The 23,696-nt window shown below is 32.1% G+C and overlaps 1 protein-coding gene across 1 annotated transcript in view; it reads left to right on the top strand.

Moving 5' to 3' along the window:
• LOC134685342 (uncharacterized) overlaps positions 1 to 11,207 on the top strand; it is a 52,415-nt gene extending 41,208 nt beyond the window's left edge. The window contains exons 4-7 of the mRNA XM_063545032.1: positions 4,501 to 4,522; positions 9,126 to 9,188; positions 10,298 to 10,429; positions 11,059 to 11,207. Coding sequence (XP_063401102.1) covers positions 4,501 to 4,522; positions 9,126 to 9,188; positions 10,298 to 10,429; positions 11,059 to 11,108 — 267 coding nt within the window. The 3' untranslated portion in view covers positions 11,109 to 11,207. The remainder of the gene's footprint in view (positions 1 to 4,500; positions 4,523 to 9,125; positions 9,189 to 10,297; positions 10,430 to 11,058) is intronic.
• The last annotated feature ends 12,489 nt before the right edge of the window (positions 11,208 to 23,696 follow it).

Here is a 23,696-nt window from a genome sequence, read left to right as displayed (position 1 = left end):
GCAAACGTATTTATTTGGTGTTTTTTTTTAAAAGGAATTAACAATAAGATATACAAAACATATTAATTTCTTTCTCGATAAATTGGTGCATTTTCTTAAATTATTTAAAAAAAATCTTAGCAGATCAGTAGAGTTCCGCATTGGCGTCGTGATCTATCAGAACAACATGAAAATTAGCAAAGCATCACAGGTTTATTATGGGCAAATTTAAATGTTGGCCTATTATCTCATAAGTAATTATACCGCATCTCCTTTTTTATTTAATTCAATTCATGTCAGAACCTTCTAGTTTTGTACCTCTGGGTACTGAAAATTCACTAGCAAATTTTTCTAATCTAGTGTAAATAGTCGTTTAAAAATAGACTAAAATGAAATCGAGATTATTATCATTTCGGAAAGGTATATTAACCTTCAAGTGTTTTTGTCTTTTCTTACTGTTTTAAAGATTAACACCATAAAAGTGAAAATATAATACTACTTTTTAATTTTATACCGTTGATACTATACTCTTCCTAGTAACCAGAATGAAAAATTTGTATTTGCGCCAGACACACGTTTCGTCTACAATAGACTCATCAGTGACGCTCGATTCATAATTTAGTGAAACAGTTTTTCTGAATGAATCTTTAATTCTATAAAGTTATTTAGCTTAGAATAATAACAAGACATTGCTATTTTTGTCTTTAATTATCCCAATCGTTTACTTATATACAAAAAAAACTTGAGCCACTTCGCTGTTACTGTTCATGTCAAATTCTTAAATGTGTGAATATACAATTATGAGATGTCCATATGACTAACACGTTTTAATTAAATGGCCTTCGTTTGGATTTCATTGATATTACTTGCTTAAACGATAATTACCGGTGCCTGTGATCACTTCTAAGACTGGCAATTTCCGTTTGAACAGTTACAGAGAACTTTCTCTTTTAACTCAAGAAATAAAATGTTGGTTGTTTCAAAGCTACTAGCATGATACGAGCAATTAACTTCTTTAAAATGCGTAAAATCCTCATAAATACATGAAATAGTTCTTTGTATTATTTAAATGCACTAAAAATTTCAAGTAAAATAGAAGAATCCAACATTAAGCTACAAGGCAAATGTTTAAAAAAGACTTTGATTTCACAAAGAATACTTAATATTTAATGACTTCAGGTTAGACATGTAATCCACATACGAGGCGGGCACACTACTCTGACATTACAAATGAGATCCTTTGTATTTTGCAGATTATTTGTGAACTTAAAGTATATCTATCGGTTCGTACATACCATTAACACCCTTATATAATTTCCCAAATCTAATTGATTAAAAAAAATCAACCTTGAAAATGGACTTCGGGCTAAGTTATTTTTTTTTAATTTCACAAATCACGCAAATAATTATATTTAACAGAAGGAAGTGTGGTATGATTTGCAATATATATTTGGCATGGAACCAGATACACTTGATGTTTGCTTAAGAAACAGAACAAAAAGATAACGTAAAATGTTCCTTGAGTATCCATAAATTGTATCTTAGATGACTCAGTCATGATTTAGTCCTGGTATCTATGATGAGTTTATTTACACACTGGGTCGATGCCACTGCTGGTGGAAATTTATTTCCCCGAGGGTATCACACGCCCAGTAGTCAGCACTTTTGTGCTGACATGAATTATCATTGATATGGTTATATTTATAAATTAACTGTGTACAAAAGTTAGATTTTTTTAAATACTAAGGCTTTTCTACCTCAGGCATAGATTACCTTAGCTGTATTTGGCAAAACTTTTAGGAATTTAAGTCCTCAATGCTCTTAAACTTCGTACTTTATTTGACATTTTTAACTTTTTTGGATTCGAGCATCACTGATGAGTCTTATTTTAGACGAAACGCACGTCTGGCTTATATACTAAATTTAGTCCTGGTATCTATGATGAGTTTATTCAGAACCATGTATGTAAGTAACGTATATGCAGATCACGTTCGCTTTACGAGATACAATTGATAAGATAACTCCACTATTTACAGAGAAATGCATATCCCCATGAAATAGTTTTACATCTGCAGTTGTAGAAAGTGTCAACACATAGAAGCCGGTACTTCGGTATTGACATGAACATTTTGGATGGGTTTTTTTAAGTTTGTTGTTATAAAAATATTTCAAAAAGCATACATGTATCTGATTTCCTGACTGACTTTATATTTTGTCCTTTTGTGGTTTATGTTTTGGTATTGCCTACCTCATTTCTTTGATTTAGACTGCATTTGGTTTTCGGTTATGATAAAGATCTTTAGATCAAAAATGTATGACATTTTCAATTGTTCTCAGTAATGCATTAGAACCATCATGAATCGATATGAATTGAACTTTGTTATTAATGGTACCAAGGATTATTCTTTGAGGCAACTTTGCTGTGAAAGATTTCAATTATTTTCTTTGATAAAATAATCATATACGATAAAAGGGTTCTATTGATGTATGCCATAGTTATCAAAAGTACCAGGATTATAATTTTATACGCCAGACGCGCGTTTCGTCTACATCAGCGAGTATCATTGAAATGACATTTAAGTCATCATTCATTTCATATTATTATGTAAAAGTACTATTTATATCCTTAAAGTCTGCCTTAAATGATTATTTAATTATACATTTATACCATTTGTCAGACTAAATGTATCTATAAAACGTAAAGGTACAATTTATTAGAAAGTTTAACTTAATTACATTTAATAAAAACTTATATAACAATAATTCTTGTTATATGGTTAGACATGACTTTACACATTGGTGTATACAGGCTTCTTGCTGCAATATACGATTGGAATTTTACTTCCAGTATAAATTATTGTTAACATTCTTTCGGGCAGTTTTGTCTTTGTGTTTTACATGAATGTTGTTTAAGAGCGATCAATGCAATAAAATATTTGACTCATTTACATCTTTCCTACCCAGTCTGTCAACAGATTGATCTCTTCGTATACCTCAGATACCTAGGATTAAATTTCAGACTTCAATTCTTCAGGTCATGAAATAAACGCCAGGATACAAACTGACGATACGATTGAGATTTAAATGTTTATACAATTTGTGTATATGAAAGTTCAAAAAGAGAATACAAAAATATAAGAATAAAAAACAAAAACATAACTTTCAAGACATTATCGTTTTTTTTCCTTCAAGATTTTAACAAAAAACCCTTATTCAGATAAACTCTGTCTACGGGAGATGGAACCTAAATTTCTTGATAGTTACTAAATGTATCAACGGAACATGCAAGCACGCTTTGTTGTAAATCATATATTGATAGTTTCTAAATGTATCAACGGAACATGCAAGCACGCTTTGTTGTAAATCATATATTGATAGTTTCTAAATATATCAACGGAACATGCAAGCACGCTTTGTTGTAAATCATATATTGATAGTTTCTAAATGTATCAACGGAACATGCAAGCACGCTTTGTTGTAAATCATATATTGATAGTTTCTATATGTATCAACGGAACATGCAAGCACGCTTTGTTGTAAATCATATATTGATAGTTTTTAAATGTATCAACGGAACATGCAAGCACGCTTTGTTGTAAATCATATAAGTGCCAAAGCACCACCAACGTCTGACCTTATCATAACATTACATGTTTATGATTTTTATTGAGACATATATCCACCCATGGTCAAATGACATAGACGTTAGCAATTATAACTAAAGGCAACAGTAGTTTACAGCTATTCAAATGTTATAGATCGATTACGAGAAAACAAATCAGGGTCACAAACTAAAATCGAGTGTAACACATCACCTTTAATAGGAAAATAACAGAAAAACAGAACAAGTGCAATAAAAAAAAACCGACAATGCAACATACATTGAAACAATCATTAGATAACAACTGTCATATCCTGACTAGGTACATGACATTTTAAAAAAACAATGGTGGGTTGAACCGGGTTTTGTGGCTAACCAAACCTCCGTGCCTTATGACAATGCCTAATATGAATGTGCCGCTAAAATTACAACATTACATGACGGGAACACAGAACAAAAAAAAACCCAATAACACTTAGGACAGAGAAATATATACATAAATGATATAATAGAACATTTCGACATATCAACCACAGAATAACAACGAATAACTAAAATTGATTTAGAACATTACAAAAAACAAGCTCACTAGAATTACGAAGTGTGTGTCTGTCACACGAAAACATCAACGTTCGGCATTCAATAATTAGTAAAATGCATACATTAAAGTAAAGAATAAAAGGCATAGAAAAGACAAAATGTTAAACAATTTAAATGAAAAACATCCAAATCATATAATGTACACAACATATGAATATCGCGACCAACGGCAATCACAGAACTACAGACTCCTGACTTGGAACACTAATAATGTATACAACCAATGTAAAGTCTCCGGTTAAAAGTCACATTAAGTGTTCATCCTTAAATAAAAATGTATTATTAAAGTTAATAAAATGTTTCTTATTACATTTTTTCAGAAATCTACAAATAAAATACAAGGTAAGTGTTTTTTATAAATTTGTTCGAAAGTATCCGACTTCTGGTTTATCTTTGTATCTAGGCATTTCAATCTGTGTTATTGAGAATACCGTAACAAAACACCAGACAGTGCATCGTATCTTCAAAACATGCTTCAGGAAGAAAGAGAGAGAGAGCGAGAGACAGACAGGCAGACAAACAGTCTTATAAAGCGTATGAAAATCTGTGTTTTATAAAAGATGGTAAAAGCATTTCCTTATGTAGAAAATTGTGGATTAAACCTGGTTTTATAGCTAGCTAAACTTCTCACTTGTTTGATAGTCGCAGAGAATTTCATTTTATTTACAACCATGTATGAGAAAAACAAACAAACCTGATATGCCAAAAAACCTTGAAAAAAGCTTTCAAATTGTTATATAATCGTTATAACGGTAAATCAACATACAACATCAGTTATTGTTGTCTTTGGGGTTACTTACTTTCCCTCGTGTTTGAAAACGGTATCTTTATTTCACAAGCAAAATACAAGAATACAATGGGTCATTATCACTTATTAGTGAATACTACAAAGACATATATCAAATCATACTATCCATCATTGAAACAATAGAATGCTTTTAACTAAGTCCCATTTCCCTAATTGTTTAATAGCGTATTTATGTCAAACGAAAGTTTAAGATCGATATTTTTACATCGGTAAGATCTTGTCTGCCTTTTTTATAACAAAGTTATTGTTTTCCTCGCTACCGTTGTCCATCACGGACAAGCTAATGATAGATCAAGATATATTTATTCGATGTTTACAACTATACTGTTCCATTTAACGGAACTGGGAAATTATGACTAGTGCTCTCATTGGCGTTCTTACCACTTCTTCTATTTTTATAGTTCTCTTCACATCAGGTCAATTAAATATTCATTTCTGAATGCAAATATACATCAAAATGAAAAGATTGGTCAGTAGTACACATTGTATTCTTAGCTTCAAAGTACTCTTGGTAGAAGCCTCATATCAAATTTCAAACCTTTTGAGTATTATCGATGAGTATTTCAAATTTTGTGAATACATGTTGTTGATTAATTGATTTATAACAAAAATTTCGTCTTATGCGCGAATTAACCGTGCTCTGTGTGAAATACATATTTATATGTAAGCCTCATAACTTGACTTACATCTAAAAATTTACAATGAGGGTCGGTTGAAAACAAAACTTTACGACAAAAGAGATGATTTCAGCTTTCCAATTGTGAACTTTCCATTTCAAAGTAGCAACATTCAAGCCGCACCTGCATACGGTGTATATTTCTCCCAGTTGATACGATATTCTCGTGCTTGCATTTCCTATCATGGTTTTCTTGATAAAGGGTTGCTGAGCAAGGAATCTATTGAACCAAGAGTTCCAAACGGTTGAAACCATCCCTTTCTAAATTTTATGGACGCCATCAAGAGTTGGTTGAACGTTATAGGAAAACCATTTTTCAGGTGTTATCGGATATGTTCTTTACGTCGACGTAACTACAATCCCCTTCCCTTTAATGAATGTTACCTACTGAATTATACTATTTAACGGATTTGATATAACATGAGCAACATGACGGTTGTCACATGCGGTTACCCTTCCGAAGCACCTGAGATCCCCCTATTTTTTTGTAGGGTTCGTGTTGCTTATTCTTAAGTTTTCTATATTGTTTCGTGTGTACTTTTGTTTAACTGGTTTTTTTTTTCATTTTTAGCCATGGCGTTGTCAGTTTATTTTCGATTTATGAGTTTGACTGTCCCTCTGGTTTCTTTCATCCCTCCTCATGATTAGTTAACATCACAAAATGAAATAAAACTTATACCAAAGACAAATAAATAATATACATGTCTGAATGAATGTTTTCGTCACTGATGAGTCTTTTGTAAACGAAACGCGCGTCTGGCGTAAATATAAAGTTAAGTCCTGGTATCTTTGATGATTTTATTTGTATGATACACAAATGCACGAAAAAGAATTCAACTGCCAATACTAGCACTAATGCAAATTCCTTTAGTTGTAAACGCAGCCATGCATAACGATGCTCAGTTCTTATTTCACATGTAGCCTAAAAGATTCAACAGCGTAAGTGATATTTATAATATGGTATTATCGGTACTAACACTAATTTAGTGTTTGATAGTATAAAACAAAACTAAATATGTATTGTATCAATGAAAACATTTTTGAAATTATGTACTGGTTTTACTAATATGTTGTGTTAGTAATTTTTAATAAATGCTTTTTTCCTATACTATGAGTCAACTAGGCAGATATTCCCAACTGATGTTCATATGTTACGATGTTAATCCATTGTCCGCGGTAAGGTAGATGGATGTTCACTAAAAACATGTGTAACATCGAAACATGTCTCAAGGCAATTTTGAACGTTCTTTACGGTAGTGAGTTTTGGCTGTTGTTGAAGGTCGAATTACGACTAATTATAGTTGCATTAGTCCTTTCCAGCTGTTGGGTACTTCTAATTGGCAATCAAACTTCATTTCTGTATATCATGTCAATATAACCGTTACTATCTTAAAAGTAAAATCACAAAAATACGAAAATCTGAGGAAAATTCAAAAAGGAAAGTCCCTATTCAAATTGCAAAAAAAACCAACCTCAAACACATCTAAAGAATGGACATCAGATGTCATATTCCAGACTTGGTACATGGATTTTCTTAAGTAGAAAATGGTGTATTTTATAGATAGCTAAACCTCCAATATGTATGACACTCGCATAAAATTATATTGTATCGACAACGGTGAGCGAACAACACAAAGAGACATAATAGGTGAAAATGTCAAACATAGGGTAGCACTCATTATTGTTATATTATCTTTCAAAATCATGTAAATCAAACAAACTTATAAACACACATTAATCATGGCCCAACAACACAATGACGGGATATATAATAAAATTGAGAATGAAAATGGGGAATGTGTCAAAAAAACAACGACCCAACCATAGAACAGACAACAGCAGAAGGTTACCAACAGGTCCACGTCGTACGAAATATTTACCAACAAGGTCTTAGATCCTTCAGCTGAACTTTTATAGAAAAGACGAGACGTTATTTGACCTTCCCCTGGTCCATCAACTTTCTGTTTAGACCCTAATGACGCTTTGACAAAGTATAAATAGTTGCTGCATGCCCTTGAATAATATTTTTTTTGTATTTTTGTTTTTGTTCAATCATAATTGCTATGACAACTCTCTTTACAATAAATTTTGACAAACAATAAAATGATAGATTTATTATACAACTTATATGAGAAATGCCCAATTCAGAAGACAGTCAAATTTTTTCTCGATTTTTAATAGCTTACAATAAAAAAGCAAATTAAAAATAAGATTACTCCTGGTACCACAAATATAAAGCACGACAAAATAATTGGGTACACAGCTAGGAAAATTCATTCCTAATCCCAGTAATTACCAACATGACATGATCACTAATATTACTAAAATAAAAATTTATAAAAATTGTTTTCCAATTCGAAGAAAAATCCTTTTACCAGCCAACTATTGTCATATTTAAAAGATTGATAAACGTCTCTGGAAGACGTTTTTAAGTATCAGACTTTGAAAAGCTTTAGATTTAAATTAGAAACGATGGATCAGACAACAAAAGAAAGGAAAAAACGACTCAACGTAAAAAGAGCAAGTATAACATCAGAATACATACAAATTTTCCTGCCACTTGTTAAAAAAAATACCAAAGGGACAGCCAAACTCATAAATCTAAAATAAACTGACAACGTCATGGCTAAAAATGAAAAAGCTAAACAGACGTACAATAGTACACTGACACAACATGTTAGAAAAGTAAAGAATAAACAACACGAACCCTACCAAAAACTAGGGGTGATCTCAGATGCTCCGGAAGGGTAAGCAGATCCTGCTCCACATGTGGCACCTGTCGTGTTTTATGTGATAACAAATCCGGTAAATAGTCTAATTCGGTAGGTCACATTCATGAAAGGGAAGGGGATTGTAGTTACGTCGTAAGGAAAATATCCGATATCATTTGTGAAACGGTTATTCCATAACGGTCAACCAACTCGTGATGGCGTCTGTAAAATTTACGAAGGGATGATTTCAACTTCACCATTTGGAACTCTTGGTTTAATAGCTTGTTTGTTTATAATGATGTAATTATAAATTAATTATCGCTTTCTAGTTCAAGAAATAGTTTTGAATCTGTAACCTTGTCTTGTGTCTCTTCAAAGTAAGGAACTAAGTCAGTGTTTAAGATATACTTGATGTTTGTAGAAATATTCGACTGGGACAATGTTACTCACGTGTCGTTTGTATGACTGACTGCGAGAGGTTTTTTCACCATTGGTTTGACTTATAATTAACGTTTGCCAAACATCATCTTTAAGAAAGTCAGTTTTACTTATACATATACTACTTGGAGCCAACACGTTCATCTAAAATTAAAGACGTTTTGTTTTCTTATTTGTAACTTTTCTGTTGGCTTAACAAGAGTTTTGGACGATCTAAAATGCTTTGTACATAAAACTAAAAAACTTCATAAAATAACGTTCACATAATGCTAACGTTGGTACTGTTATTTAATGGAGATACATTTTTTTCAGGTGACGAAAGTCATATCCATCGATTGATCAAAAGAGGAAGTTCAAGCTTTTTGAATACATATGGTATAGTATGATATTTAGTAAAATACGTGGCAATTTTATTATGTCCCATAAATGGGCATTATGCTGTCTTGTCTGTGCATTCGTTTATCTGTTCGTTTGTTTGTTTGTTCGTCCAACGGTCTGTCCTGCTTCAGCTTAAAGATTTTGGTCAAAGTAGTTTTTGATGAAGTTGTAGTCCAATCAATTTGAAACTTAGTACATATGTTCCCTATGATATCATCTTTCTAATTTCTATGCCAAAATAGAGTTTTATCCCATTTCATGGTCCACTGAACATAAAAAATGATAGTGCTGAATGGGCACCCGTGTTCTAGGGACACATTCTTGTTATTTCACAATATAACTTTGATCTGCTAGCAGAGGTGAAAAAACTTCATCCTTGGGTAGAGGGGCATTCAAATGAAATATATATTAACAAACATTAGTAATAACATCATATGAAATACAAATGTAAGTAAATGTAGTAAGAAACAGAATATAAAATCAACATAATTTATGCTATATTTATGACTGATTTTTTTTTCATTCTCATAATTTTATCAATACATATATTAAAAGTCACTAATACTTTTGCGAAATTTATTTTAAAATTAGTAGGTACAAGTGATGCTTGTTGATGATTAAAACATTTAGGTCATAGTCTCATAACTTTAATAAAATGGTGTTTTTGTTTTTCGATTTTCCTGCGATATTATATAAAAAAAAATGTATAAAAAAGGCATTTGCTTGTTTGAACTTATATACGTTTGAGCCTTGTGCATATTCTTCTGGAACACCTGAAAGTGGAATACTTATTTATTAACCGTATGCAGGATTTCAAGATAATGTACACTGTATATAACCAAATTATTTTTTGCTATTTTTCTAATTCTCTTTCTGTTATCTCATTATTGGGATTTCACATCGTACTCGAAATGATACGAAAACAATGTTGCTCTTAATATGAATCATTGTTCAATAAATTTTTATGTGAGAAAAAGATCGTCCCTTAAAATGTTTTTTTAAAAAGAGACCTGCAGAACACAGGGGGATTGGATTAAGTTACATTAAAAAAGTCATGAGATATTGCTGATGATTTGGAATTTCAAAATTACTATTAAATTTCACAGGTCGAGTACCATGGAAAAGAACAAAGATAGACAATCATATCAACAATATTCCAGACTATCAACCTGAAGCTACTGAGAAAGACGTCGGAAGTGGTATCATGGACGAATTCATGCTTTTTCTAGCATTAAAAGGTAAAACACAAAACGTAAAGCTAAAAAATATTAAAAAAAACCAACAAAGAACTTATTAAATATTCGATTACTGCATATGAGTGCTTAAATTTTAATGCAAAAGTAAAATGAATTTAAATAAGATATAAATGTGGCATTTTTTTCCATCCAATTAGAAAGAGAAGATCCAAACAGTCAACCAAATAATAAGAAAAAAAAAATAGCAACACATATAACTTAGATGACATATCGACGTTCGCTTTACGGTTGTTTCCACAAAGCGTTTGTAAAACATATATTTTACTGCACATAAGAAAGACGTCTACATTCACACATTTTTCGCATGATATAAATTTGCATATTTTTTCGTAAGATCCAGATTACGTTTTATTAGGAATTAGGAATAATGAGAAGCGGCAAAAGTTGTTTTGCCAGCTACCAATTTGATTTCATACATTTTACTGGGGCAAAAATAACACACAAAAAATGCTTCTAGAAATCTAAATATTGCCTTTTTACTTTATACCCTTTTCATGGTTATGTCTACCCTTCCTTGTTTTTTTCAAGTATCTCAGCTCTTTCCTTACCTTACAAAATGTTCGACTGTATTCCCTTATTTTAAACTGTATATTATATGTTCCTCATTTCAGAAACTGGAATGTTAGATTTATGTATGAATACAGCTAACAGTATTTTTTGAAGTGATAAACAGACGCTGTTAAATCTAGGATTATATTGTAGATACATATCATATACGGCATCTATTGTTATACTATATTCAATAAAGTGTCACATTGTCTGCAGTGTCTCCTTTAAGTCTTAAGAAACCTCTAATTAAAAAAAACGATGCATCTGTTTTTTATAACTCAATGAATAGTTGTCCCTATAAAACTTATGTACATATACATGTACTTTTTTTCAGAAGAAAATTCTTCATATACAATGAAGTTTACTTTATTTTAATTGCTTCCTTCCAGGAAGCAACTTCCCGAAATATTTTCCGTATGCAAAGAGACCTCCGTGTGACCCATCTCGTAAGCATTCGGTGATTGCAATACGCATGGATGTTCTTAAAATAAAATATTATCTGGTTGTACATGTTTAACACGTGCTCAATATATACCAGTCAACAAAAGAAACGATGCAAGACATTTTTTCGAAAGTAAAAGGTTCCGAAATGACGCCACTTTCGACGACGTTGTTGTGTCTCACTGCCGCTACATTGATGTCGCAGGCTCGACACAATTCAAGAGACTAATACTTTTTTTTGTTAACAAATGAGACACTTCAAATCAACTCACACTTAAGTCACATGAACATCGGTGAAGGGGGATCGTTCTAAGCGACAAAGCATCAATACTATAAAATAAGAATTATCCGATTTTTTTTTATCGTTAATGATCATTTGAATTTCAATCTTTTACTTTTAATCAATCGAATTCTCTGATCTACCTCGCACTAATTGCTTATTGCAATATAAACTTTTTGGAATATCTGTTTCACATGTGACGACGATCATATCCCAGTTGTCGTAACCCTAATACCTTCATCTTTTACTCGAATGTGAACTTCAAATAAAATCAAATCACTCGGTTTGTAATTTTGCGAATAACACGACGGGTGAAACACGTTGAGCAGAATCTCCTTACCTTTCTGAGGAACCCGAGATCACCCCGATGGATTAAGCTAACTCTGTCATATCGATCTATTGAGTCAGCCTATTGAAACTGTTCTTTAAGCCACCGCAATTTACAGCAACTGAAAGTGGGCACATAGTGTTTAACCTCTGTCCGCCCGTCTTTCCGTCCCATTATGGGTACTATATAGTTATTTCGCTTAACTCTTCCAACACTTTAAATCATATGAAGTTTTCTCTTTACTGTCTGTTTGTACATATATCGAAGGTGTGCTGCATGTGGTCAGGGTTTAATTTTTATTAATATGTGCTCTTTTAGGAGAAATTTGAACTTTTACTTGCATAAGTAGTGCGTTTCCAGATTACTCCTCCTACAGTTTGAATGCTAGGAATTTATCACTCTGCTAGCTGTTTGTACATTTATTGAAGGTGTGCATGTGGTCAGGTTTTTTTTCTCTTTATTATTTTATCCTCTTTTGGATTATTGTAAATTTGCATTAAATTGTCATTAAATACGGCAGGATTTGACTGCATACATGTACGTGTTTCAGACTTAACTTTGTTTTGAACACATCTGTTTTCTTTGTATTCACCGAAAACATCAGCAAGGTCAAGTCCATCTAGATATTTCAAAAAGTCAATTCTACCTCCTTCCCTTTGAATATTTTCATTTGCATTTGCACTGCTTTCTGTGAAAGGCAATGCCAGCTGATTACATGAAACTGGTTCAGGAGCTGGCAATGCAAAAATTGCTGTAGAAGAATTTGCTGGCATTGCATTATTTTTCTTGACTAAATTGTCTGACAATGTCTGACCCATTTTAATTTTCTCTAAATTACCAACCCGTTGATACACAGTTAGGGAGTCAGTATATATATGTACATGTATATGTTGAAATTAAATGATGAACATTATGATAACACCATGGCAAATAATGTATATAGATATAAGAAGATGTGATTTGAGTGCCAATGAGACAACTCTCCATTCAAATAACAATTTATAAAAGTAAACGTACATGAATGTTTAATTTTTTAACCTGTAAGCTGTTCCACTAGGTAAATAATTATTTATCGGCCCAATTTTCTGATGTTATAAATTTGAATGACCCGATACTTTTCTTCTGTATTAAGACAATTATTGCATATATAATTTATTAAACCCAATAATGGCAATATGTTTTATTTTATTATTTATAAAAAAGAGGCTAAATTTATTTTACCTTTCACTTCTGGCATGACTCCCGAACTCTCTTCTTTGTCAGTTTCCCTGTGGTTTTTTGTCATCTCATCCTCCATCTTTCGTACAACCTTTAGTCCTGTGGCAGGGTCCGTCTTTACACCAAAAGTTGTTTTCGTCATCAAATGCATGTTCTCCTGTCCCCTCATGCAAAAGTACATTCTTATGTCAAATTGTACTTTTGTATACAAGCCAGATGGAGTATTTGTTGCACAATAGATTAAACTGTACAACTTTATCAGGTCAATTTCATTGATACTGGGATAGTGATCAGTGGAACCCAGACCCATTCTTTTCAGTTCTGAAGTCGCTGCTTTGAAATTTACATTAGCATCGTTAAATGCAGCGTCCTTTATTATGCTAAATGTTTTGTTGTAAGGGGGCGACCTTAAATATGTATTTAATCCATATCGAATGTTCTCAAGTGACGAAATCTTGTAGTGGTTAACGTCTGGTTTTCTTGCATTCATATAAAATTGCCCCAATATTTCATTCAAGCGAACTTCATCATATTCCTCAAATCTTATGTCCATTTCTGATTCTCTCAAATATTCCCTGAGGGTGTTCCCGGCCTTTTTGTTTGATATTTTAAGGCGTTTGTCCATTATCTCTTCATCCGTCGTCTGCCCAAAACGTTTTAAGCTTCCAGTCGCCATCTTGCAGACGTAAATAAACAAAAGGGAAGCAACTCCGAATTTCTTTTTTATTAAGTCAATGGTACAAGGGAGATAATTCCAATTGACGTGATAAAAAATTGTACTGAAATTAATTAGGACAATATCAGCCAATCAAATTGCGAGAAATTACTCTAAATCAGGATAAATTTTGATAATGTTGGCTCCTTGAATTATGAAAAAAAATATAACTGACAATAGCATTCAATAATTGTTTTAACTTGAGTCACACAAAAGTTCTTCAGCTTCTAAATTAATGCCACCATTCATTGAATTTATACAGTTCTGACCACGATATTCACCACACGATATGTTACGCTTTGTTAACGATATGAGCAATACGAAACCCACCATATCTATTTACCAGATTTGTTATCACATAAGCATTACGACGGGTGCCACATGTGGAGCAGGATCTGCTTACCCTTCCGGAGCACATGAGATCATCCAATAGTTTTTGGTGGGCTTCGTGTTGTTTATTCTTTAGTTTTCTATGTTGTGTCATGTGTACTATTGTTTGTCAGTTGGTCTATTTTCTTTTTAGCCATGGCGTTGTCAGTTTGTTTTAGATTTATGAGTGTGACTGTCCCTTTGGTATCTTTCGTCCCTTTTTTAAATTCTAAACCATGTTTTCTATACTTGCAGCGACGAGTATCCCAATCAATCTTGCAGTTGCAACGAATAATTGAAAGGAGTCTTTGTGGAGCGGGTTGCCTTTTTTTGTCTTGATAGGCATAAGTCTTCCATTTACAATTAACCAACCAAAATCACAAGGATTTATCTCTTCTCCTCCGATTCATGTCTGAACTTGAAAATAGTTCCTTAATCTATAATGTGAGGCACTCAACAGTCTCGGTAGTTGGCGGGAGAGTGTGTATTTGGATCACTTTTTTGCAAGATAAAATTCTGTTAGCTTTTGTTTGTAACTGTGACCGTCAAGTCCTTCGATCAAAGCTCCTCCGGATCCGTACAAAAACGTAAATATTTTTCCCCGGCATTTATGGTGTCTTCATCAAGAGACCCTTTTAAAAATATCTCATCAAGTTCCTTTAATATTTGACTATCGATTATTTTTTTTATGTAGCTACCTTTCCTACACCATACAGCTTTGATGTCATGATCGGAAGGACTTCGTTTCGTTTTATTTATGTCCCATATTTTTGACTATGCCTTCTTATCATGGTTTGGTTTTAAGATAAGATTCATAGATACAAAATTATTATAGCACATCAGAAGTACCAATAAGTCAGTATCTTCACCAAGGAGTATTGTTGGGTGTGAAATGGCAGATTTAGCGACCAGAACGTCTGCATCTGCTGAAGCATGGTTTGTTTCAATAACGGTTGAATGCATACGTCTTCTTAACATTTCCGTAAGTTCTTTTTATTTTCATAATTAGCCACAAAATTTGCCTTTTTTTTACCTGAAAGGCGTTGTCTCTATAAATGTTACCTTTGTCCCAAAGATTCCTTTGGTTCACTCAAGATGTTCATTGCATCTTTCGTTTCAGGACCGGACATGTATCCATCAAATACTACAACAATCGAATCATAACACTTTATGGAATCAATATACCTTTAAGAAATTTCTCCAAATGTCAACCCACTTTTCCATGGTATTTTATGCATAAGTGATCCGCCATCAACAACATGGAACGGGGACCCAATTAATTGCCCCATTGGAACGCATTGAAAATCATTGTAAATACATAGGGTCCTGTTCAATAAATAATTTTGATAGCCACCTTGGGACTTCTGGTTCATGTTAGGCATTCATTTAGAAGTGTCTAAGTGCAATCTCAGTGCCTCATGACCGGCATTCCGTTGCACAATTTTGTTTTTATTGACAACAGGGTCAGTCTGTCTACTTCCGGGAAAGAATAAAGGTTAGAATTTAGGCAATTTACTCTATGTACTGACGCCAGATTACATTTAAATCAATCAAAATGTTTACAGAAATTCAAACTAGAAAGCCTACCCTTTCAAATAAATCTACATTCAGTTACAGAACTAGTGAAATAATAACACTACACAATTTATAACAAAAGTTATATATTTTTTTTAAGAACTACATTCGTGGGTACCGGACTGGTTGCCCTAACTGGGATCCTATTCCTGTCAGACTTTATTTTTTTCCCCAAACCTAAAACTGCACTTTTAAAATAAAGATATACATCTCAGTAGTTATTGTGCAAAGTTTCAAAAAAATTGATCAAACAGTTACAGAATTATAGATCCTTATCTATAACATCTCAAATACCAGAAAATTGATCGGAGAAAATCTTAAATTCATGAAGAAAATATGCTAAAAATCAGCACAACTTTTTTATTTCAAGAGATATTTACATTCTGTAAATTGCATAAGGTAGATAAATTCATTCTTTGTATGAAAATCTAGTTGAAACCAAAATTTGTTTAAAAATAGATTAAAAATATTATTTTTTTCAATTAAAATTAAAAAATCTTCTGTTTTAAAGAATTACATATGCAAAACAAGCATACCCCATAACAATGGTATAAAATATGAGACAAAGTCTTCAAATAGTCTGCTAAGTTCATTTAAAATACAATATAAGAGGCTAGATGCAGAGAAGTTCTCACTTGTAGCTAAAACCAGTCATACAGCACCTCCTATAGTTTAACAGATGTGGAGGGAAATCCTTGATCTTCCTGACCGCTTAATGCTACTGTGCGTTGTTGTACTTTTGACTGCTCTAAATGTCCCACTAGTTTATATGTGTGTTTTCTTGGACATTGAAACTGTTGGTGGCTGAGATCCATGTACTTTAGTCCAAGTTCACCAACCTGAATATAGATAACAAAGACAAGTTAATAATGCAGGAACTTTTAAAAATGCAACTTGGGAAAGAAGCATTAATGAAAATGAAATTCAATCAGTGAAACTATTAAAAGAGCACTTAGTGTTTCCTTAACCAGAAGCTGATCTCCAAAAGTTCCAAAACCAAGGAAGATATATATAGCTCCATTCATCTACTGCTGACATAGATACAGATAAAATTAAAGGTCCTTTTAAGGACCATCAAAATCTTTAAAAGGGAGTCTAAAATTGTTGTACATTCAGTTTAAATTGCTCTTATAAGCTATATTATAGCCCTACCCCTTAAATATCTTCAAAAAAATGTAAAATTAGAGAGCCCCTGGCAAGTATTTCTGAGTTTACACAATAATATGTGGCTATGTGTGTGATGCGGCTCTAAATAAATGTGAGCTGGATTCGCACACAACTTTCATAACTGAACCGTGGCACCTAAATGATTTATTTAATATCCACAATCTATCAAAAACTTATTAAAAACCTAAAACTGAAACTATGGGATTCTTTTCTGTTTCCAGGTCCCAGAATTAAGATATTAGAAAGAAATAAGCCCATATTTACCATCTGGCACTGTCCCCTGATGCCATATAACACATTTATTATTTCTTTCCCTGTGTCTTTTTCTAATACTATTTGCTGATATTTTTCAAAAATCCCTCCATTTTAACTTACAAGTGTAGGAATACATACTACAGACAACTATGACCTTTCTGTGACCCCCTTTTAAACTTTAAATTGAAAAAAAAAACTTTTTTAAATTTCATAAATTTAAATTTCAATTTAATTTAAAAAGTTTAATTCAAATTTTAAAAATAATTACACCATTATTTTCCTTATTGAATTTTGAAGCCTGTAGCCAAATTTCATCCATGAAACTTCAAAAATGAGCTTACAATTGCAGATTGAAATGTTCAAAACATGCTCTCTGACAGGAACGGGGACCCAATTAATTGCCCCATTGGAACGCATTGAAAATCATTGTAAATACATAGGGTCCTGTTCAATAAATAATTTTGATAGCCACCTTGGGACTTCTGGTTCATGTTAGGCATTCATTTAGAAGTGTCTAAGTGCAATCTCAGTGCCTCATGACCGGCATTCCGTTGCACAATTTTGTTTTTATTGACAACAGGGTCAGTCTGTCTACTTCCGAGAAAGAATAAGGCTAGAATTTAGGCAATTTACTCTATGTACTGACGCCAGATTACATTTAAATCAATCAAACTGTTTACAGAAATTCAAACTAGAAAGCCTACCCTTTCAAATAAATCTACATTCAGTTACAGAACTAGTGAAATAATAACACTACACAATTTATAACAAAAGTTATATATTTTTTTTAAGAACTACATTCGTGGGTACCGGACTGGTTGCCCTAACTGGGATCCTATTCCACATAACTGTAAACATATGTGTATATTATGTACATCAGTCTCCAAGATTTCAAATCGCATCCGCTAGAGTTGACGTTGATGCTGGCCTCATAAATCCGGAAGAATCAAACATAGAACTTGGTTGACTAGACAGTTTATCAGCAAATATTTCAGATTTGTCTTCATATCTACTGTCTGCTGCTACGATAAATCTATGAAATAAAAGTTGTGGGTCGATTGATGCTATTTCAGGTTCTGAATTTACGCAAATATGTTTGTCTTGAAGTGTGATAGTCTGTTATTTTCCTTTGAAAGTGAACTCTGATACGCATTTACCTTTCATCGATTTTAATATAGTAGGGGCTCTCTTTTTCAATGTGGCGGTTGTAGAATAAATCAAAAGCTTATGTTAAAAAACAAATATATTTTATTGCATTATTTTGTCATTGTGGTTCTATCTCATTTACCTTGCAACGCGTCGCCAGGTGTTAGATCACATTTATTGTTAATGACCACAATCAAAAAAGTAACCAATTGTATACAAAAAATGATTTTTGAAGATATGTTTTTTACTTGAGTAGATACAGTTAATCGTAGCAAATATAGTATAAACACAAAACGAAAAAAACCTAAATGTCAATTTGAGAAAAATCGTATAAGAACATAATATCAAGCGCCTTAGTTCTAAAATGGTTATGAGTAGTAGTAACATAAATAAAAACCTTCAATGAGTTCTGTCCTACACTTCACTAATATCCCCCTCCGTAAACCCAGCTCTATCCTGATTTACCCATTAAAAGTAGCAATCTAGTAAATCATTTGCATCTAGTGGACACTCTATGTAACTTATATACACTGGCCCTGGCGAGGGCGGTATATGATCAAATATCGGCACTCTTTCATATCTAGATAGTATTTAGTTGACATTTATTTAGTTCAGATGTAAAACTGGTAACATTCAACAGATTTTCAAATCTTTAATATTGTACTATTATAACTACAAACTCCGTAATATTTAGTCAAATAATGTTACAAATGCAAATTTCCGTTTTTTTCTATCTTGATTTAATCACATGCATCAACAAAAACATCATTCTTTTCTATTTTACAAAATGCACTAAAATATCCACACAATCCAAAGAATGGTTCAAAGATTTAATAACGTCATTTGAACATTTATAAATAACAAACTATTTTTATCATTGAAACTGCAAACGTTAATTGTGACAGTGTTGTATAGCTGCTAATTTCCTGTTAATATTAAAAACAAATTGTTCAAAGGATCTTACGACTAAAAAGGGCAACAAAAATACCGTACCCCAATGAAAATAAAAAAACAGGAAGTCTTTTATAAAATGTCAAAATCAAAAGCTCAAACACAGCAAACGAATGGAAAACAACATTTCCAGAGGCCATCAAAAACACAAGTTCAATGAAAAACAGACAATAATATGTCCAACGACGAAAGGAATAGCAACAGTAAACAAAACATTACACATAAAACTTAACAATGACTCTAAAATTCTAACGGAATCAAGTCAACAAGTACCACCGAAAAATTGTACCACGTTAACTCGTATGAAAAGTTAACTCGTACCACTGAAAAGTCGTACCATTTAGAAATCGTCCCAATGTACACTCGTACTAATACGAATGTTGTTTGTTTTTTGTTTTTTTGTAAACTTGAAAATAAAGTTTAATTTTATACTGGATTTTAATGAAAACTTAGACAAAAATATTGGGATAATGACTATTTACCTGAACTTTATATAATACGTTTAATCCACAATTTGTTAACGTATGTATTCACAATGGTGGCACATGCCTGTAGAATGTATAGCCGCAGATGCCTTCATGTACTCAAATCTCTATTTTCACAATTTATATTTAACTTATGACTGCATTCAGTGACAATGATATTATTTATTCGGCTAATTCCTTCAAATGTTCAGGTTACTGATTGATTTTCAGTGTCGTAAATGCGGTTACTAAAAGATAACTGTTTTGGATATACTTCATAGTCTTCGAAGATCAACCTCAATATTTGGACAACAAACTGCTGTTTTAGTCAGCAGTTTGATCCTGTCTTTAGGTTTATGCGATGACAACAAGCTTGGAAGTAACGTATGATTTGAGAGATATAAAACCAAAGAGCAGTTGCTCTTGGCATTTTGCTACATAGGAAAAGGCAGATGATTTCAAATTGTTTTTTTTTTTTTTTAGTCAAATGTATTTTCATCAACAGAAAAGTTTAAGTAAATTATGAACACAGAACATGCTAACATAATATAATACATTATAATAAAACGCGTATGGCTGCATGGTGAAATTGTAAGACCGTACGTCAGTGATTGTCTTTACCTTTGACTGAAATTATACGCCAGTTATGTGATGAAAAGTAGAATTTCGTGGTTTTTTTGTGTTAATGTACATGTTTTCATTGACCTTGTTTATTTTATAATGTATGCATCAGTATTATTACATGCAAGGGTCACAGAGAATCCGTTATATTAATTGACAGACAACAATCGCAAGGCATTCCAAAATATATTTAAGAAAGCAGGTGCTTTCCTTGATAATGTCACAACAATGTAAAGGAAAACAAACAAAAACATATGTATACGAATATATGTTATGTGAGTTCGAATCCCGCTGAGGGACGGACAATTTTTTTTAATCCTGTTTGGTAATTTTCAGACTTATATAAATATGTGCATTAACCATGTATCTATAATACCCTGAGATCCAATGGGCATATATATATTGTATGAATGCAACTTGTTTTGACTTGTAAGTATGATATACTTACTTCTATTGACTGTATAATTAATTGGTGCATTATCCCATACGGTATATATAAAATTATTGAGTTAGATTGCAATCAAATACAAATACATTGTGCATATAATAATAATATAATATCTTCACACGCTTAAACACATGTCTTATGTCTATCCTTAGATTCGCCTTCCGTGACAAGTTAACACAACGATTATTAAAGTTATATTTTTATATAGAGCCTGTGGTCTAGTGGTTTAGAGCGCTGGACATGAGGCTAAGCTATTGGTGCTGTAATGTATCAAATGTGTGAGTTTGAATCCCGCAGATGGACGGACAAAAAGTTTAAGCAGAAAAATCTTATTCTAACATTGTGGTTGTGATTTTTAGACTTATATATATATATATATATATTATATAATATTATGTCTCTATGATACCTGTTCCGTCTTTTAAATTCCGCTTTCGAATATGGACTTTCAAAAGCTCGGACTTTAATTATCATCAACGCTGATTACGTATAAACAGAAAAATAATTGTAAAATGCTTATTTTAACAAGGATAATCTTAGAGACACTCAGCGCATTGGAAGAAAAGTATGCAATGGTCTGCTTGAAATAAGGCCCAAGCCCTATGTTGATGTCAGACCGTATTTTCGTATTTTGAAGTTCGATTATTTTGTTTTCACTTTAGACTCAAATTAATCTTCCATTAACTTGATGAAAGTAATAATGTCTTAGTTTATAGCGTAACATGTGTTCATCGACCTTGCTTGTTATATAATGTATACATACATTAATATTACATGTAGGTGTCACGAGAATCCGATATCGTAAACATTCCATAATATATTCAAGAAAGCAAGTGCTTCCCGTGACAACTTCACAACAACGTAACGGAATATAAACGAAAACATATATATCCCTTGTAGAAAAACAGTATACTTAAATCTTGAATGACAAATAACAACCAAAGGGCAATCCAAATCATGTTCTTAATGAAATGCAACATGTGGTTCCAAATTCAAAATTTAATTCACAAAAGAAATAGAAAAACAAACAAAAAATGTATAGACATATTATATATATAACAAGTAAAAAATGGAACAACATCATCATTTAATAAATAACTATAAAATGAAAAAAAAATATTAGATATTTCGGATAACAGATATCCTTCTTCGGTAATATCACGACGTCAGATGACTCTGCTCTATATGAAATCTGCTCGGTTCAACACTTTTTCTCACTATTATTACAAAAAGAAGAATTAAAAAAAAGAATATAATTTGATTATACCTTGTTTAATTCCATAAGGATTGGTTCCTAAAGAGAGACGTTTAATGTACATGCCTATATCAAAGATCACGGACTTAATATTTTAAGATGTTCATCTTAAGAAATCGAAAACAAATAGGTAAATAACAACCTCTAAACAGTCTTCATAAATAACTGAACAGATCTTATTGTTTAAAAAACAATTGACTTAACAGTATTGAATATAACACTGAAAATAAATATATATGTGACTGAATCTACCGCAGTTGATAAGTCTTGCAGTTTACTGAAATTCTGAAATATTTTATTTATTTACCAGTCATAAGATTCTATTAGCAGTTCATGTTGCTTAATTTTTAGATTTCTATGAAACTTGTATGCTCTTTCCCTCATGTTTTAATGTAGTCATGGTATCTGTTTTCATTTGACTTGGTAGTTTTGATTCCTCAATGATATCTTTTTTTAAATTCTGCTTTCGGATATGGACTTCCAAAGGCGCAGGCTTTAACTATCACTTAGTCCAAAATAGAAATAAATACAAAATGTACCTATTCAACAAGTATAACCCTAGAGACACTGAGAGCATAACAGGACAATTATGCTATGATCTGCTAAAAAAGTTCAATTCTTATATTAAAGTTAGACTGTAAATATTGAACTTCGGGGATTTTTTTTCATCTTAGAGTGAAAACACACCGCCAGTTATTCAATGAAATAAAGAATTTCGTGGTTAATGCTTTTACTGTACATGTTTTCCTAGATATTATTTCTTAAAAAATGTATACAACATTAATTTCACATGTGTGTACATGTATGTGTCAAAAGAATCCGGTATCTTAATTAACAAACAATTATCCGAGGCATTCCATAATGTATTTAAGAAAGCATGTGCTTCCCATGACAACTTCACAACATAAAGGAAAAGAAACAAAAACATGTATATATATCTCGTAGCATAGGACCTTTCTTAAATGGCAGAAATACTTCTGAACAATGCATAGAATAACAAAAGAAAACAACATGTCTTTATCAATTCAAGGTTGTAGTGTGAGATGATTTTTTTAAATGTTGAAAAAAGGGCTGATCGTGAGCACATTTGTTAAAATGAAGAGCTCTGCTGTATACGGAATCTGATTTGGTCACTGCTATTTCACACCACAGGAGATATTCAATGGAGTTAAATCACACCGTATTTAATTCGTGAAGGATTGGTCATTAGAAAGACATGTACTGTACATGGGTTTATCGAAGGACACGGACTTTGGTAAATATTTAAAAAAAAAATCAATCTTGAAAAATCGAATATAAACCGCTGATCATATGAACAGTCTACATAAAAAAATGAACAGAAATTATTGATTAAAAGAATAGTCTTTATAGTTTTTTGAATTTACCACTGCCAGTGATATTGTGTGAACATTGACTGAATTTCCCGCGGTGTAAAAGTCTGACAATTGACTGAAAATCTGAAAATGA

This window comes from Mytilus trossulus, chromosome 9 (assembly GCF_036588685.1).
Source record: "Mytilus trossulus isolate FHL-02 chromosome 9, PNRI_Mtr1.1.1.hap1, whole genome shotgun sequence".
NCBI lineage: Eukaryota > Metazoa > Mollusca > Bivalvia > Mytilida > Mytilidae > Mytilus > Mytilus trossulus.
The sequence above is the reverse complement of the archived record's forward strand: the minus strand, read 5'-3'. Positions and strand labels throughout refer to the sequence as shown.